This window comes from Bombina bombina, chromosome 5 (assembly GCF_027579735.1).
Source record: "Bombina bombina isolate aBomBom1 chromosome 5, aBomBom1.pri, whole genome shotgun sequence".
In the NCBI taxonomy this organism is placed as follows: Eukaryota; Metazoa; Chordata; class Amphibia; order Anura; family Bombinatoridae; genus Bombina; species Bombina bombina.
Window position 1 is genome coordinate 858,456,879 of NC_069503.1, and position 17,986 is coordinate 858,474,864.

Sequence of the window (17,986 nt, forward strand, 5' to 3'; positions counted from 1 at the left end):
ACGCTGATATTCTTATTTACAAGCTATTAAAATCTACACAAACAAGAATTATGCTATGAAATGAGAGTAAACCTTGTGTTATCAAATGTTCTTCCAAGCACAACATGATAGAATGAGTGATTTCTCCAATTGCATTCAGATTCCCAAGCTACACCAAGACTACTCAAATATACCATATACATTTCCACTCCATTATTCAAAAGGGAAATCAGTTTCATTACTGAGAACACAAGTAACATGCAACTACTGAAAGCTCCAGTAATTTGCTTTTCATTTTTTCTTATTAGATTTTCGGCATCTTGGGATATTTTTATACAGCATTTTAAATTGTTCAAGTGAAAGAGAAAAAAACATCAAACCAGGCACCAGATCCAAAATTAGCATTTTATTCAGAATGTTGGGGGTCAGAGGTGCATCATTTATATTCTGGTACACAATACAGTTGTCAAACTCTCCAGTGTAATAGCTTCCCACCCCCTTTAACAGGTATTATTAGTGCCACCAGCATCAGGTTACCCTTATTTCTTTTTGGTACAAATTATGTAAAATATTTGTGCTAAGAACTTTTTTTAACCCTCCCCAAAACCAATAAAAAACAAATTGTGTGTTGAATCTACAGTTTTGTTGATTGAACGTAATTGTGTTTTAACCTGTTTTGTAAATACTTTATCCATAAAGAAAAAAAGATATAAACATGCAAAACCTGAATCATAGTCCAAATAATACATACACGTGTTTTTGAAGCTTTTATACTTCTTCATAGACTATGCTGATAAAAACATTATGTACACATACCATTTTTACAGTGAAGTGAAAAAGTTGTCCAAACCAAAAAAAAAAAAAAGTGTACATTAAGATCAAAATGTGCCTAGCTTCTCTATCTTGTGAAAAATTCAATAATCCTATGAAAATAAAAGTCAGTTATGCTAAAATCTGGCAATATGACAACTCCCTTTATATGAGACCAACTGTAAAAATCTGAGAATTTTAATGAGAAAACGCTACATCTAAAACTAGAAATAATGCACTGTACATGTCACCCACGTGGTCTTCTTTGCAGCTAAAGGTTACTCTAATGAAATTTGATTTTTCTATACCAGTTTTCATTTAACAAAAGCAATGCAATGTAAAAAAAGGCATGATGAAGGATATCTTGATTACTAAGTCACCCCCCCCAACAAAAAAACATACCTTGTCTTTTCACCCTTTCAGAAATCAGTACCATTAAAGCGTTGAACATAAAACTAAATCCGATCTGAAAAAGGTACAAAAAGGCACATAAAATCCCAGTGCTTCTGTACTGTAAAATTCAAGTGTAACTGAGCTCAATCAATTTTTCCAAACAGTATTGGATTACTGATATTCCCACTGAGCCCAAAATTGGTTTGCAGCCTATGCCAAAGCCTTCAACAAGCGCTTGTGCTAGTAGACTACAAAGTTAAAGCCAAGCTTCTTTACGCTTTTTGGGAATATCAGGTCAAATGTTTGTTCTTGTCCAAAAAACATAAGTTCATTCCGAAATTCAGTCATCTCCACCACCATACATATCAGCCAGTTTCTTGAAGCGAGGGCCCCAGTCATTTAGGTAATCATAGTCTTGTTCCCCACCGCTACTCGTAGAATTCAGGGAGCTTAGAGATCCAGCAGTGGAGCCACTGCCTTCATAATCAAAGACTAACAGGGAATCATAGGGAGGAGCTGTAGGGTCATTGTCTGCTGCTTTTAATCCCTAAAAGAAAGAATATATGTTAGCTACAAAGTCTAGACAGTCACAGATCACTCATATATTCTGTCATTATTCATTAAATGGACATATAATTTTCATAGTTAAATTAAAGGAAAATCTGGAAAAATAAAGAGTTCACTCCAAAAAGTATGTTGAAGTGAACTCTTTATTTTTCCAGATTTTCCTTTAATTTAACTATGAAAATTATGCTGTTTTCCATTGACACAGAGAAAGGTTGGAGTGCATCCTGCAGACTTCAGAAGCCTGACCCTATAACTTTACCCACACTGCTTGCTTCATCAGCATAGGAGCTCATTATATTCAGTATGTAAAAAATGACGGTTTAAAATATTTTTAAATGCCTGACTTTTTATAGATGTTTTTTCAAGTTCTTCATTGCTGACATTCTCTATGAATATATATACCCAGAAAATAGCACATTTGTAAAAAAGAAGACAAAACAAAAATCAAACCCCTATTCTCCTACTGTAACCCTAACCACAACTCCAAACCCCGTCCACTATATATATAAACCCATAAACTACTAAGAAAAGCAGAAGATGACGAGACTCAAGAAAAAGAGGACATTACAACTGATAGTCTTCAACCAGACTTCAAGTAAGGAAAATATTGGGTTGTTTTAATGAGAAATTGTATTGTTATTTATTATTCATCTACAAGAGATAGTTAAGGGATTTTGTAGAGGGAGCTTACCAAGGGTGGATCATGTGTGTATTTTGTCTTAAGGGGCATCATATAAAGAATATTTGAAAGGTAGTACTGCTTCGAAGGGAGCTGCTGGATGTTAAAAGTGTGTGTTACAATGCTATGTGGTCATGGTTAGGGTTAATTACACTAGGAAAGGGTCATGGACAATGTTAGAGTTACATTTGTCGGGACAGGGTTACAGTTAAAGTTAATTACAATTTAGCCAGTGCATTGGATTGTTTTAATTTTATTGAGTAGAATAGGATTAAAGCCCTGATGTACAAAGTCAATCTTCCTTAGTTCCTTAGTAAGAAATAAAATCTACTTTTACTTGGCATGAATATACAACAGTACACCATGCAACTACTTAATATCATTTAGGTAGAAGTAATAGCTTTTATAAACAATTGTAATCACTTTTTAGAACTGTGCCTGCATGGTATGTGGTGCAGAATGAGTTACTAGCAAATAAACATGTTTATGGACATAAAACTAATTATAAAATGAAGCTATTTAACCACAGCATAATATTAAGCATCATTTTATAGTATCATTAAAATGTATCTCTAGATGCCAGTACTTTAATCACAGATCAGCACCTTATTCACGCCCCCTGAGACAAACTAGGAACTTTTTAATGCGACTGAAGTCTGTTAAAAGCTAATTCACTGCAACTATTATTTGATAAGTTCCCAGATCTGTGGTGGAGCATGCAAATGGTGCTGAGCTGAGATTGAAATATTGCCATAATGAGTACACTTTATACTGAGGTAAATAGCTTCATTTATATAAATTCAGTTTTACATGTCATTAAAGGAACAGTCTACTTGAAAATATGGATTTTTTAAAAAGTATAGGTAATTCCTTTATTACCCATTCCCTAGTTTTGCATAACCAACACTGTGATATTAAAGGGACAGTCTACACCAGAATATTTATTGTTTTAAAAGATAGTTAATCCCTTTATTACCCATTCCCTAGTTTTTGCATAATCAACAAAGTTATATTAATACACCTTTTACCTCTGTGATTATTTTGTATCTAAACCTCTGCAGACTGCCGCCTTAACTCAGTGCTTTTGACAGATATGCATTTTAGCCAATCAGTGCTGACTCCTAAATAACTTCATGGGAGTGAGCACAATGATATATATTTGAAACACATGAATTAGCACTGTCTAACTAAAAATGTCAAAATGCACTGAGATAAGAGGCGGTTTCAATGGTTTAGAAATCAGTTTGAGCCTACCTAGATTTAGCTTTCAAATTAGAATACCAAGAGAGCAAAGCAAATTTGATTATAAAAGTAAATTGAAAAGTTGTTTAAAATTGCATGCCCTATCTGAATCAAGAAAGTTTAATTTTGACTAGACTGTCTCTGTTTAATATTATTGAACACTGCCAATATTAAAGGGACATTGTCACGGATACCAGATGGTTAAGGCTATCCCCCACCCCCCTACAACCTCATCCCTGTTGTTTCTCAGTGGTTTTGGGCTCCTCAGAGCAACCAGCATCTCTGGAAGCTGTTTGTTTGCTTTGTGTTGGCTTGTTTTTGTGTTCAGAGAAAAGTTGGTGTATGACCAGGAAAACCCTCCTAGGCTGGCCGGGCTCCTGGAACTCCCGGTCGGCCGCCTCACAACGGACACCCGCCTAACCTCTCTCAGGCTGGCCAGGCTCCTGTAACTCCCGGTCGCCCACAGGACAGCAGAGCACCCGCTAACTTTAACCCAGGTCGCTCCAGCAACCATGTGCCCCAGAGCTCCGCTCTTTTTGGGATTAGTAGCCCCTGGGGAGTATAAGGGGTGGTGGAATTGCCGGAGGGGAGCTCCTTTGGAAACCGGGGGTTTTGGACACCCCTAACCCCATAACTTCAACAGACTGTAACTCTGGTCTCCGGTGATTTTTGGACTGTGAAATTTGGGGACAGAGAGCTTTAAAATGACACCATGGAAGTGCCGCCGCTCCACCGGGATCATCCCGAAACCGCCACCCATATGTATTGGGATTATGTGGGACTGTGGCTCCTATGGAGGTGCCGGGCTGTCTGGAGGGGCGGGAATGGCGGGAAAAAAAGTGGGATTGTCCAGGGTCTTATCAAGATGAGCTGTCTGTATAAAAGGAGTGCATGTTTTCAATACAATCAGTTCTTGTTCACCTGAAGGCTAGTCTGTCTAGTTATTTGGGTGAGCTCCAGCTAAAATCACTTTCCTGGGCTACAAAGAAATCACTTTCCTGGGCTACATAGCCACTTGTTTCAGGCAGAGGAAAGACACTCTGGCGGAGCTACTCAGTCTTGGTAGCTGGAGTCTGCCACAGGGTGGGACCCTGAGTACTGGTGCTGTCGGGCATCAGGGGTGGCTACAGGCTGTGGTGACTTGCCAGCTACATAGCTGCAGTCGGCAGGGAGGAAGAAGGACCCGTTTGGCGGAGCTACCCACACGGGGTAGCGGGGAAGTCCGTCACAGACATAAAACCCAATTTGTTTATTTCTTTCATGTTTCACATAGAGCGTGCAATTTTAAACAACTTTACAATTTACTTATATTTTCTAATTTGTTTGGTTCTCTTGGCAAACTCTGTTGATAACTAGATAGGCTCAAGAGTTGCTGATTGGTGACTGCACATATATGCCTCATGCTATTGGCTCACTCAAAAGTTCAGCTAGCTACCAGTAGTGCATTGCTGCTTCTTCAACAAAGGAGGCCAAGAAGTTAAGCAAATTAGATAATAGAAGTAAACTGGAAAGGTTTTTTTTAAAAAGAATTGTATGCTCTATCTGAATCGCAAAAGAAAATGTTGGGGTTTCTTGTCGCTTTAACTTCATACTCTGTATAATTATGTCACAATCAAAATAAACAAAATGTGTTAATTCAGTGTCTGTTCTCCACAGAACATTTTGTCAGCCAATGGTATTATGAAGTAGCTGAGTGGAGCCAGTATAAGACTTTGCAATATTATGGCATTTTTAATTATTTATAAATGCTGCTTAAAAGACCATTAAATACAGTAGCATTGCATAATTAACAAGTGCATAATTAAAAGACAATGCAATAGCAGTAGATTTTTCCTGACAAATTTAATGTATTTTTCCCACATTTGCCAGCCCTTACCTTCTACAGTGAGAAACAAAATACTTTTTTCAGTTTCTTGTTTGAATAACTCCAGAACTGCTTCACAGACTGTTAAAATGCTTCACAAGACAAGTGTATAAAGCACTTACATAATTGATTTCATTTGGCTGCTCTATACACTAATCCTATTTGAAACAACTCTTGGTAATTATAAAGGTATTGAATTTCAACCATTTTCACCAACTGAAAAGTGTAATACGTGAGGGAAATAAAAATTACCTATTATTAAATTTGTCTAATAAATTAAATTAAACTACAATACAGTGCTGGCATTTTGTTGTTTGTAAGCCAAAAATTAGTCCCAAATAAAAATATTCTTTATAGCTTAGTGCATTCATTTGACCACATACATAAACTATTTAAATGGGTTTTTGAAGCAAATTTGTTTTTCATGGGAAACTACTTTGTATTAAATCAAGTTTAAATATGAAGTGCGTGCTAACTGAGATTTGCACCTTGTTTCCATAGTAGCAAGTAGGCTATGTTAACATAACAGTGCCAATTTAAAGGGACGGTATACTATAAAATAGTTTTTCCCTTAAAGGGACACTGAACCCAAATTTTTTTCTTTCGTGATTCAGATAGAGCATGCAATTTTAAGCAACTTTTTAATTTACTCCTATTTTCAAATTTTCTTAGTTCCCTTGCTATCTTTATTTGAAAACGAAGGAATCTAAGCTAAGGAGCCAGCCGATTTTTGGTTCAGACCCTGGACAGCACTTGTTTAATGGTGCTGTCCAATCAGCAAGGACAACCCAGGTTGTTCACCAAAAATGGGCCGGCATCTAAACTTACATTCTTGCCTTTCAAATAAATATACCAAGAGAATGAAGGAAATTTGATAATAGGAGTAAATTAGAAAGTTGCTTAAAATTGCATGTTCTATCTGAATCACAAAATATTTTTTTGTGGTTCAGTGTCCCTTTAATGTGTTTCCAATTACTTTTTTTTTACCAGCTGCAGAGTATAAAATTTATGAGATTTGCTTTTTTAAGGCTTATTTGTGTATATGAATTAGCTGATTTTGTGTTTTGAAGCCACAACCTAATAAAATAGGTTGAGCTTGTATGTATATTCAGATCTCATTACTTTATCACATTGTGTACATATACATGCTTCTTTATTTTATATCTGTCCATAAACCAATCACCAATACTTGGAGAGAACAATGGAAAATTAAAATGTTATTACCTTATCTCTTCTAGAACCCACTGGGAGTGTAATTTCTTCTACTTGCTGTGTTAACACAGCTTGGCTTTGAGGCCAAAAACTGTCAGGATTGGTGGGGATACCACAGGCTAAATAAACTATTTCAAATGCTAATATAAGGGTAATGAAAATACTTGTAAACAATTTAATACACTCCAGCAGGTAAAGTGGATCATTGGGAACAAAGTAAAGAGGAGAACATTTTTGAGTAAACTGTCCCTTTAAATAATTTGTCAACTTGATGTAAGAGATTCCAATTAGGTAAATAAAACAATTGCACTGTGGAATATTTTCTCTTAGAGCATACATTAGGGATCTATTTTGACTCCTTTATTAATAAAACAGTTAATTATGTTGAAAACAATATATATCATGCAAACTATATATAAGCAATTAAAAGGGCATGAAACTCACATTTTATCTTTCATGATTTAGAAATAGCATGCAATATTAAACAACTTTCCAATTTACTTCTATTATCTAATTTGCTTCATTTTCTTGATATCCTTTGTTGAAAAGCATATCTAGATAGGCTCAGTAGCTGCTCATTGGTGGCTGCACATAGATGCCTCTTGTAATTGGCTCACACATGTGCATTGCTATTTCTTCAATAAGGGATATAATAAGGATATCTAAAGAATGAAGCAAATTAGATAATAGAAGTAAACTGGAATGTTGTTTAAAATTGTATTCTCCATCTGAATCATGAAAGAAAAAAATTGGGTTTAGTCCCTTTAAGTACAGCATTGCAAATTATCTGTATAAATAAAAAAATGCTATAAAAGCATTTATAATGGAATAAATAAACTTTGCATGGTATTATGCTCAAACACATGCTTTCCGAAAAGGCTTGATTATGTTTATCTTATCTAATTTGCTGTGGCTATTTAGAGACAAATATGAATTAGATCCTCCACAGATCATGCAATCACTGTGTAGAATGTTACAAGGTTCTGGGTCCTGCAGGATGCTCTCTAGCCTCTTAGAGTAAAGTGAAAAAGAATAATGTTCAGGGTTAAATTCTAGAAAAAGCAAACAAAAAATGAAAATCAATTCCAATGGACTATGCATTATTAAATTTTTGGGAGGAAATACACTGAGTTTAATGTCCCTTTATTATATTTTGTATTTAAATATTAAAGGGACTTAAATATGCAATTTAAAACTGTACAATTCAATATTTGTAGTGATAAAAACAACAGCATCTAGCATCTCCATATCTTTGCTTCTAATAATGTAATAACTTATTTAAACCACTAATTTGTTGCAATTTATGAAAAACTTAGATGTGTAACATTTGCTGCAATATTGTTACCTATTTTGAGACTGCAATACCAAATCTTAAAGTGAAGGTCAATTTCAATGAATTAGTGCCTATTAAACCTATTAAAAACAAAGGCACTTTAATTAATCAAAATTGACATTTCACTCCTTTTCTTAAGAAACTTACCTTTTAATCCTGAAAGCCGCTCCAGCAATTCCCCCGGCCGTCAGAAGCCTCTTCTTATGTAAGAAATGATGAATCCGGCTTCCTCCAATCACAGCTCCCCCCCCCCCCCCCGGGGGATCATGGCCTGATGCAACATCGTGATTGGAGGAAGCCGGATTCGTCATTTTGGACCTGCGAAGAGGGCTTGCGACGGGCGGAGGAAGCGCTGCAGCAGCTGTCAGGATTAAAAGGTAAGTTTTTGAAGAAAAGGAGTGAAATGTCAATTTTGATTAATTAAAGTGCCCTTGTTTTTAATAGGATTATTAAAAACCGGGCACTAATTCATCTAAATTGACCTTCACTTTAATTATGTGTAGTACTTGCATTATGTATTTTTTCCCCAATTCCTGAAATTTTAATGGACAGTAAAACATCTTGAGATTTTTATATAAAATATTTAGTTACGTGTAAAAAACTTCTTTGCAATGAATTTTCATTATTTATATTGCCCCTTTTCATGTAATTAAGCTCTAAAAATTGAGAATTTTCTAATTCTCAGAAATTGAAATACACTGTGCTAACTTTCCAAGGCTAACCCTGCTATTGGCCTTTACTGATAACAACTGCTAAACAATCCACTTCATACTAACATTATAGCCGTAGCTAGCCTTGCTATCTGCATATTAAAGTCCAGATTATTTCCTCCAAATAAGGCAAATGGAGGGTGGAGTTTGGTTATTAAAAATCAATTGCAGTAAAAAGGATGTTAATTTATTTTACAATCATTTAGACTTTGCAGATGTGTTATTCTATAGCACTGGTTTTAAAACCTGCCCTTAGGCCTTCCTAACAGGACAGATTTTAAGGATTACCTTGGGCGAGAGCAGGTAAAATAATTATGTTTACTAATCAGCTGATTATTTCACCTGTGTTCTAGTTCAGATGTCCTCAAAATCTGGCCTGTTAGGGAGGCATGAGGACGGGTTTTAAAACCAGTGTTCTATAGCAGTGTTTCTTTACCGCGGTCCTCAAGTACCCCCCAACAGTCCAGGTTTTCGTTATAGCTAAACTAGAGCACAGGTGAAGTAATCACTGATTACTTCACCTGTGCTCTAGTTCAGCTAAAATGAAAACCTGGACTGTCAGGGTGTACTTGAGCACCGCTTTTGAGAAACACTATTCTATAGCAACACAAAAGAAATGTCTTTACTGCTCTTTTAACTCTGTCAATAGATGGTTTAACAATTCTTGTGAGAATTGTAAATGTAGTCTCTGCCATTATTTGCACACTTTAAAGACTGTCCCTCATTGGCCTCAGTGGATGAGTTTAAGTGAGGGAAATCTAAGCTACAGCATGGTGGTAGCCCCTACTTTATGGACAGTAAAAGTTTACAGTTATTTCTTTATAACACTTTGCATTCATTATGATATCTAGCATTTATTTAAAGTTTATTGTCCGGACAGACCGGATGGAAAGTTAATTATTTGTAATTACCTCGTTGATAAAGTCTCCAATATCGCCTGGGTGAGGAGCAGCTGACCGGAGAGGATATTGAGGTTCTGCATGTATTGGTCTTTCATCCATACGTCGAATTCCTACAGGTTTGATCGAGTCTGGTTCCATGGTATCAGGCTGCTGCAGCTGGCTTAGATCATAATCCTGAAATAAAATAAAAAATAATCAGAAAAAAATTCCAAGATTAAAAAAAGAGACACAATTCTAATCATTGCATCTAAATAAACAAGCTAATAATTTAAAATGGCTGTATGTGAGTTATGGAGTTATCAAGAAACTGTGTTTTTTTTTACTTATATAAATCATCAGTTTCAAGCAAATTAGAAACATGCAAAATGTGATAAAATGAAAATGCAGTGTGACTGTAAGGTGTCAGTTTAGGCGACAAGACACCTAGGAAGTTCATGACGCAATCAACACCTTTTTCTCAAGCATTAACTTATTTAGTATGCGTGAAGAGGAAGCTGGGGCCTAAAGCTTTACATTTCTTTTGTAATATCTATCTATCTATCTATCTATCTATCTATCTATCTATCTATCTTTTAGAAAATAGTATTCACATACCAGGACATTTTCTGTTTTTTTTCATATTAACATAAAAGGTTACACATATTTTTTGTTAAACTTATTAAAAATGCAGTGCTCAGTCATTATAATTTTGTTTGCCATTTTGCTAACCTACCTCTCAAAATTGTGCTTTGCAAGAAGGGGTTTTAACATGTTCAGAAATGTTTTACATTCAGTTATTAACGTATTACAAAACTACATAAAATTGTTGTAATTACAAGTTGTTAATCTCCCTTTAATTGTTATATTATTATGCATTCCTAAAAAATACTTTAATATTCCTTTAAGATACCTTTCAAGGGTTAAAGGGACGGTCAACACAAAAATTGTTATTGTTTAAAAAGATAGATAATGCCTTTACTACCCATTCCCTAGCTTTGAACAACCAACATGGTTATAGTAACATACTTTATAACCTTTAAACCTCTAAATTTCTGTCTGTTTCTAAGTCCCTAAAGACAGCCCCATGATCACATGGTTTTGTATTTGCTTTTCACAACAGGAAAGCTCGTTCATGTGAGCCATTGTGCTGACGCCTGTAGATTCTAACAACACAGCACTAATTAGCTTAAATGCAAATCAATAGATAATACATTTTAAGTCATGTGATCAGGGGGCCGTCAGAAGATGATTATAAACAAGGTAATCACAAAGGTAAAAAGTGTATTAAAGGGACAGTCAAGTCCAAACAAAACTTTCATGATTCAAATAGGGCATGCGATTTTAAACAACTTTCCATTTTACTTTTATCACCAATTTTGCTTTGTTCTCTTGGTATTCTTAGTTGAAAGCTAAACCTAGGAGGTTCATGTGTAAATTTATTTGATCTTAAAGGCCGCCTCTAATCTAAATACATTTTGACAGTTTTTCACCACTAGAGGGCGTTAGTTCATGTGTTTCATATAGATAACATTGAGCTCATACACGTGAATTTACCAAGGAGTGAGCACTGATTTGCTAAAATGCAAGTCTGTCAAAAGTACTGAAACAAGGGGGCAGTCTGCAAAGGTTTAGATACAAGGTAATCACAAAGGTAAAATATGTATTATTATAACTGTGTTGGTTATGCAAAACTGGGAAATGGGTAATTAAGGAATTATCTATCTTTTAAAACAACAGAAATTCTGGTGTTGACTGGCCCTTTAATATTACAATGTTTCCTGTGCAAAACTGGGGAATGGGTAATAAAGGGATTATCTATCTTTTTAAACAATAAACATTTTTAATTGATTGTCCCTTTAACATAGTTACAGGTGTTATGCATTATACAAAAAAAAAATTATGCAAAAAATAGCAAAAATATATAATATATAATCTTAGAGTTACCTGATCTTCTTCTCCTCCTCCTTCTTCATCATACTTTAAAATGTTATCTCTGACATCATCTTCAGGGTCAATGAGAAGTTGTTTGGCCTGACGTTCTTTGTCACGACGTTTCATCCACACCACAAACATTAAAACTAATGCTAAAGTTTGAAAGAAGAAGAAAATAACTTGGAGTAAAATAAACATTTCTGCAGCCAAACTAATAACATTGCAAATCACGATGAATGCACTTCAGTAATGCGTGTAGTACTAGATTAACAGTAATGTGATATTTGGCTTGCTATCATAATGGCATTTTCACACAATTATTTACAAATCTTGTATAAATGTATTCAATTTACTTTGCCAGCTAATTAAGTCATTATTTTAAGCAAGCATTTAAATATTTATGGTCCTTAATTTGAAATAAATCAATATACTTTCCACATCAGTTTTACTAATTCTAAAACAAATTGATGCTAGATAAAAACATTGGAAACTGTTAAACAAATTATACAAATCCTATCACCATATGTAACTTATTACCTAAAATTATATTTTTATGAATATAAATATAGTAGCATTAATGTAAAAAATGATTTTTTTTATGATTGTTTTTTTAGTTATATAGAATTTAAACACAACAATATACAACAATCCCCAGAACAATGATAATCTAATGAAAACAATGTATGTATTGTTTATCTAAGAAGTAATATATATTTAGATATACATATATATAGGAATATATATTTAAAAATACAAAGCACATTTTTCCTTATGTGAAGAACATTGGAATGTAAAATATTTAAATACACAGTTAAACACATTTTTAAATATTAAACATGAATAAAAATTAGTTCATGTTTTGAGGTAATATGAGTGGAAAGTGCTCCAACGTGTGTGTGTGTGTGTGTGTATATATATATATGTTTATGTGTGTATAAATGTATGTAAATACATATATAAACACATGTATACATATTTATATATACATACACATATTTAGACATTATTAGATTATATAGAATTTAGCCCATAGAAGTGGCTTGAGTAATGAAAAATATCGATAATATGAAATATTAGTACTTACTGAGCAAAATGATGATGCAAAGTAAAATAGCAATGATAGCTCCTGTACCCAGACCTGTTCCAACAATTGGAGCTACACCACTACAGTATCCATTCATGTCACAGGAACATACTTTTACACGGAGGATTGAAGTGTTTGACATTGCAGGATTTCCTGAATCTGTGATCTGAATTGGAATATTGTAGATGCCATCCTCTAGGGATCCAATCTTTAAACTAAGTTGGGCATGATCACCTAAGAAAATAATTGATTCACCATTAATATATGGAAGAAGATTTTATATATGTTAGTAAAACATTTCAATGTTTGGATTACAGACTAATACATTTGTATTATATAAGTCATACTGAAAATAACAGACAACATATTTTTTGCTTAGATTTTATTATGATATGTGTCACTCATCTGAATAATTTAGGGACTATGCATATTAAAAATTAAAATAAAATAACAGTAGATTAATATAAAAAATATAGTAAACGGATTGAATATATAATTACATTAATTGTAGAAATAGAAACAATAAATACAATAATATCTTAATATATAGATTACTGAATAAAGGTGACCAGATTACTATAACGGTACAGATGAAAATTCTTTTACACTCATTTAAACGTATCTGAAACAAACATAACATATTAATCAGTTATGTTACTATTACATTTTTGGGGTGTTTCGTTTTCATACATTATCTATTCTACTTACACCAAATCAGGCTGTGATAATAGGCTTCTTAATTACAGAACTATATATATCTTGATATAAATCAAGAAAAATGCTAAAAAGTGTATTAGAGAATGTAAAAGCAAGGAAATCTATATCTACCGTTGAGTCGTACAATTGACCAGTTTTTTTTAATATCCATTGGGCTGTAAGGAAGTTCAAAGATGAAAGGTCCTGCATTGGGACTAATGTCAGAATCTACAGCTGTTATGTTAATTGCATTTGGGTCTGGCCTTTCGCATATTTCAACTTCTCTTGGAAAAACGTGTGGAGCATTATCATTTATATCAAGTAAGTAAATTTCCAATGTTCCACTGCCACTCATTGGTGGAATTCCTAAAAAGAAAAACAAAATGTGTGAATCAAACATTTATAAAGCTCTTCTCAAATATTTGGGCTCATAATTTAAAGGCAACATGGATTAAAATAAATGATATTGATTTTTATTTGCAGTACAATCTGAACCACACAAAAAAAAGAGGAAAACAACCTCAACAGCTTTTACAGCTATCTGAGATTGTGCCACATTACAATGTATTCTATTGCTATACTGTCTATACAAACAACATTTTCATCTGCTCCAGGCTGTTTTCATGCAGTAAAAATAAAGATCTAGGCTAGCTGGAAATTATATGAAACATAATGTTCTTCATTATTTCTCTGTTAAAATGATATACAAAGTACGCTACAAGAAAAATATAATTCTAACGTATTCACACTGCAATCAGTGCTTTTTAATCTTTCTAGCTTGCCTTTTAATTTTAACTAAAAGGTCAGCCTGTTTGGATAAAACATTTTTTGCATATATACGTAAATCTATCTATCAATCTATCTATCTATCTATCTATCTATCTATCTATCTATCTATTGGTGGAATTTGGGGCTAGAATGAAGTGCAAATTAGTGCTCCCGCTCCTGCGTTAACTTTGCTAGATGTAGGCTTTTTGCACTAAACCTGACATTAAATATTAAAATTTCACATTCTGATGTTGTTGACATAGAATATGTTCTATTTATTCTTAAATATTTATTTCTATATATAGCAGTATGTCCCTATACCTATTTATATATTTCTATAGATATGTAGGTGTAGATATGTATTTATGTAAACAGTATCAGATGTATATAGAAATATATATTTAAGAATATAAAGTACATTATTTTCTATGTGAAGAACATAAGAATGTAAAATATGCGTTTTTCAGGTTTTGCAATTTAAATTTAAACGCAGTCGGATTAAAGCACATGAAAATTTTGCAATCCTAAAGCGCCTTATTGAAATAATAAATATAAAATATTTTTAAAAATTAAAAAATATTCTGTAAAATATTCAAATCATCCATAAAATATATTTATATTTGTTACAGTATGTTTAATATTTTTTATTATAATTTCGTATATTTTTTTTAATAACAAATATATTATTTCCATAACACGCCTTAAAACCTCAACCTCGTTAAAATCTAAATAGCGAAACACAATGTGCAAAACACATATTTTACATTCCTATGTTCTTCACATAGAAAATATTGTACTTTTTTATTAAATATATATTTCTATATATCTTATACTATTCATGTAAAAAACGTATCTTTACCTATACATTTATGGGAATATATATGCAGGTATAAGTATATATACACACACGCACACACACACACATATATATATATATATATATATATATATATATATATATATATATATATATATATATATATATATATATATATATAAAAAGACAGTATCCTGTAAGTGAAGAACATTGGCATGTTAAATATGTAAATATAAAGTAAAACAAATAAATAAATATGTACACACATATAAACTTATATATATATATATATATATATATATATATATATATATATATATATATATATATACTTTCATTTCCTAATTCCGGCTCTATTTCCCACGCAAGCAAATAGTGTGAAATACCCCTTAACGCTTGCACATTACACTTAAAGTGAAAGTAAAGTTAACCCTATTTGTTCAGGGCATTGGGTAGAGTTTTAAAAATGAGGCAGAGTTTAAGCAATCAATTTTTTTTATATTTATTTAATTACTCACATTTTAAAACAACTAATCCTTCCCCCCCCCCCCCCCCCCAGGCTGTGATGTTTGTGCAAAGGGGCTGAACACCCGGAGGGGGAACAAGGATTATTTGTTTTAAGTATTGTTATCTGTCAATCAATTTGACAATATGGCGTGCAGGAGAGCAGGATAGGTTTAAAAAAGGTTAAAATGTGAGTAAATAATTAAATATAAAAAAATTGATGACTTAGGGGCCTATTTGCTATGGGGCGAGCGGACATGATCCAATGTAGCGGATCATGTCTGCTGCACATCGATAAATGCCGACAGCATACACTGTCAGCATTTATCATTGCACCAGCAGTTCTTGTGAACTGCTGGTGCAATGCCGCCCCCTGCAGATTGGCCCAGCAGGCTGCTAGCAGGGGGTGTCAATCAACCCGATCATATTCGATCTGATTGATTTCTGGCCGCCACCTCAGAGCAGGCGGACAGGTTATGGAGCAGCGGTCTTTAGACGCTGCTTCATATCTTCTGTTTCCCGCAAGCTTGATAAATATGCCCCTTAAACTCTGCCTCATTTTTAAAACTCTACCCAATGCCCTGAACAAATAGGGTTAACTTTACATTCACTTTAACGCTCCACTCGTAATTTAGCCCTTACTGTGTAAATCAAAGAACCTGTAATCTTTTATTTTGTTCATTTAATCAGGTCATGACTGTCTAAATATTATTTTCCGAAATACAGCAAGCATAAATAAGATTAAAGTGGCAACTAAGCCCCATGCATTGCAATTACTTTATTATTGCCTTTCCAAGCCTACTAGCCCTAACCTTTGTGAAAAGCTCCAAGGACATCTCTGCCTATGGTGTTTTACACAAAGGATAGGGTTCCTTTAAACCAGTATAAATATATATGTTTATATATATATATATATATATATATATATATATTTATATATATATATATTTATATATATAGCTACAAATATATATTTATAAATACTTAGAACATATTCTCCTATGTGTAGAACATCGGAATGTATATATGCATATACAATATATACAGTATGTGTGTGTGTGCACATATATATTTATCTGTTTATATGTCTGCAAATACATATATACACATATAAATACATAAATACATACTGTATATACATAGTATGTATATATATAAATATATATATATATATATATATATATATATATATATATATATACATACATAGAAATCTTTAGACAGGTATATGTATGTATCCCTATGTTAAAATCCTTTGTGTGCCTTTTTCTTTTCACGCAAATGATAACGCTCCACTCGTAATCTGCAAGCCTAAATATTTGAGCTTTGCTCCTTAGTTCACAGTGCTGTAGAATGCCAGCTTATGCACACATATTTTTAAACAACTTTCCAATTTACTTCTATTATTTAATTTGCTTCCTTCTCTTGTTATCCTTTGCTGCAAGGTTTATCTAGGCAAGCTCAGGAGCAGCAGAGAACCTAGGTTCTAGCTGTTGATTGGTGGCTGCATATATATATATATATATATATATATCAATTGTGATTGGCTCACACAAGAGTTAGAAACCATTAATGCATTGCTGCTCCTTCAACAAATTATACCAAGAGAATGAAACAAATTAGATAATAGAAGTAAATTAGAAAGTTGTTTAAAAATATTTTCTCTATCTGAATCATGAAAGAAAAAATTTGGTTTCATGTCCATTTAATATATTCTTGCTGACTCTTGCAATTTTTATAAAAATGTCAGCCACTGTCTTAGTGGTCCACCCTAACTCTTGACACTGATCTTTACATGAAAATGTTTGATATGTAAAGAACCTTGATAACACTATATGCTTAACTATACCCTTAAAGGGACAGTCAACACAAACAGTGTTGCTGTTTAAAAAGATAGATAATGTCTTTACTACCCATTCCCTAGATTTGCACAAAAAAACATGGTTATATTAACATACTTTATAACCTTTAAACCTCTAAATTTCAGTCTGTTTCTAAGTGCCTAAAGACAGCGCCATGATCACTTGCTTTTGTATTTGCTTTTCACATCAGGGCAAGCTAGTTCATGTGAGCCATATATATATAACATTGTGCTGACGCCCATGGATTCTAACAACACAGCAAAAATTGTCTTAAATGCAAGTCAATATATAAAGTCATGTGATCAGGGGGCAATCAGAAGATGCTTAGAAACAAGTTAATCACAGAGGTAAAAAGTCAGGCTTCTTCATATTTGACATGAAGGTGTTGGAGTGATCTCAAAGGGAGAGGGAGTTATTGCATAGCTTACTAATAGGGTTACTTAGACATCACCATTTGTTTAGTTACGAATGTAAATTCATTAATAAAACACAGATATTCATTTTGTTTTTACAAAACAATTATCTGAACAAATGCACTACGAAATTTAAAAAAAAAACTAATAAATACTGATGAAATTCATCAGCATTCATTTGTTTCCTTTAATTTACCTTTGGGGGTTAAAACTACTTATCTCTAGTGTGCTGAAGAGCCA

General features: G+C 33.2%; 1 protein-coding gene across 1 annotated transcript in view; it reads right to left on the reverse strand.

The window, feature by feature from the left end:
- Positions 1 to 365: 365 nt before the first annotated feature.
- CDH2 (cadherin 2) overlaps positions 366 to 17,986 on the reverse strand; it is a 321,339-nt gene continuing 303,718 nt past the window's right edge. Inside the window, exons 12-16 of the mRNA XM_053714996.1 lie at positions 13,515 to 13,748; positions 12,687 to 12,920; positions 11,615 to 11,754; positions 9,701 to 9,865; positions 366 to 1,729 (exon numbers count right to left, since the gene is read on the reverse strand). Coding sequence (XP_053570971.1) covers positions 1,523 to 1,729; positions 9,701 to 9,865; positions 11,615 to 11,754; positions 12,687 to 12,920; positions 13,515 to 13,748 — 980 coding nt within the window. The 3' untranslated portion in view covers positions 366 to 1,522. The remainder of the gene's footprint in view (positions 1,730 to 9,700; positions 9,866 to 11,614; positions 11,755 to 12,686; positions 12,921 to 13,514; positions 13,749 to 17,986) is intronic.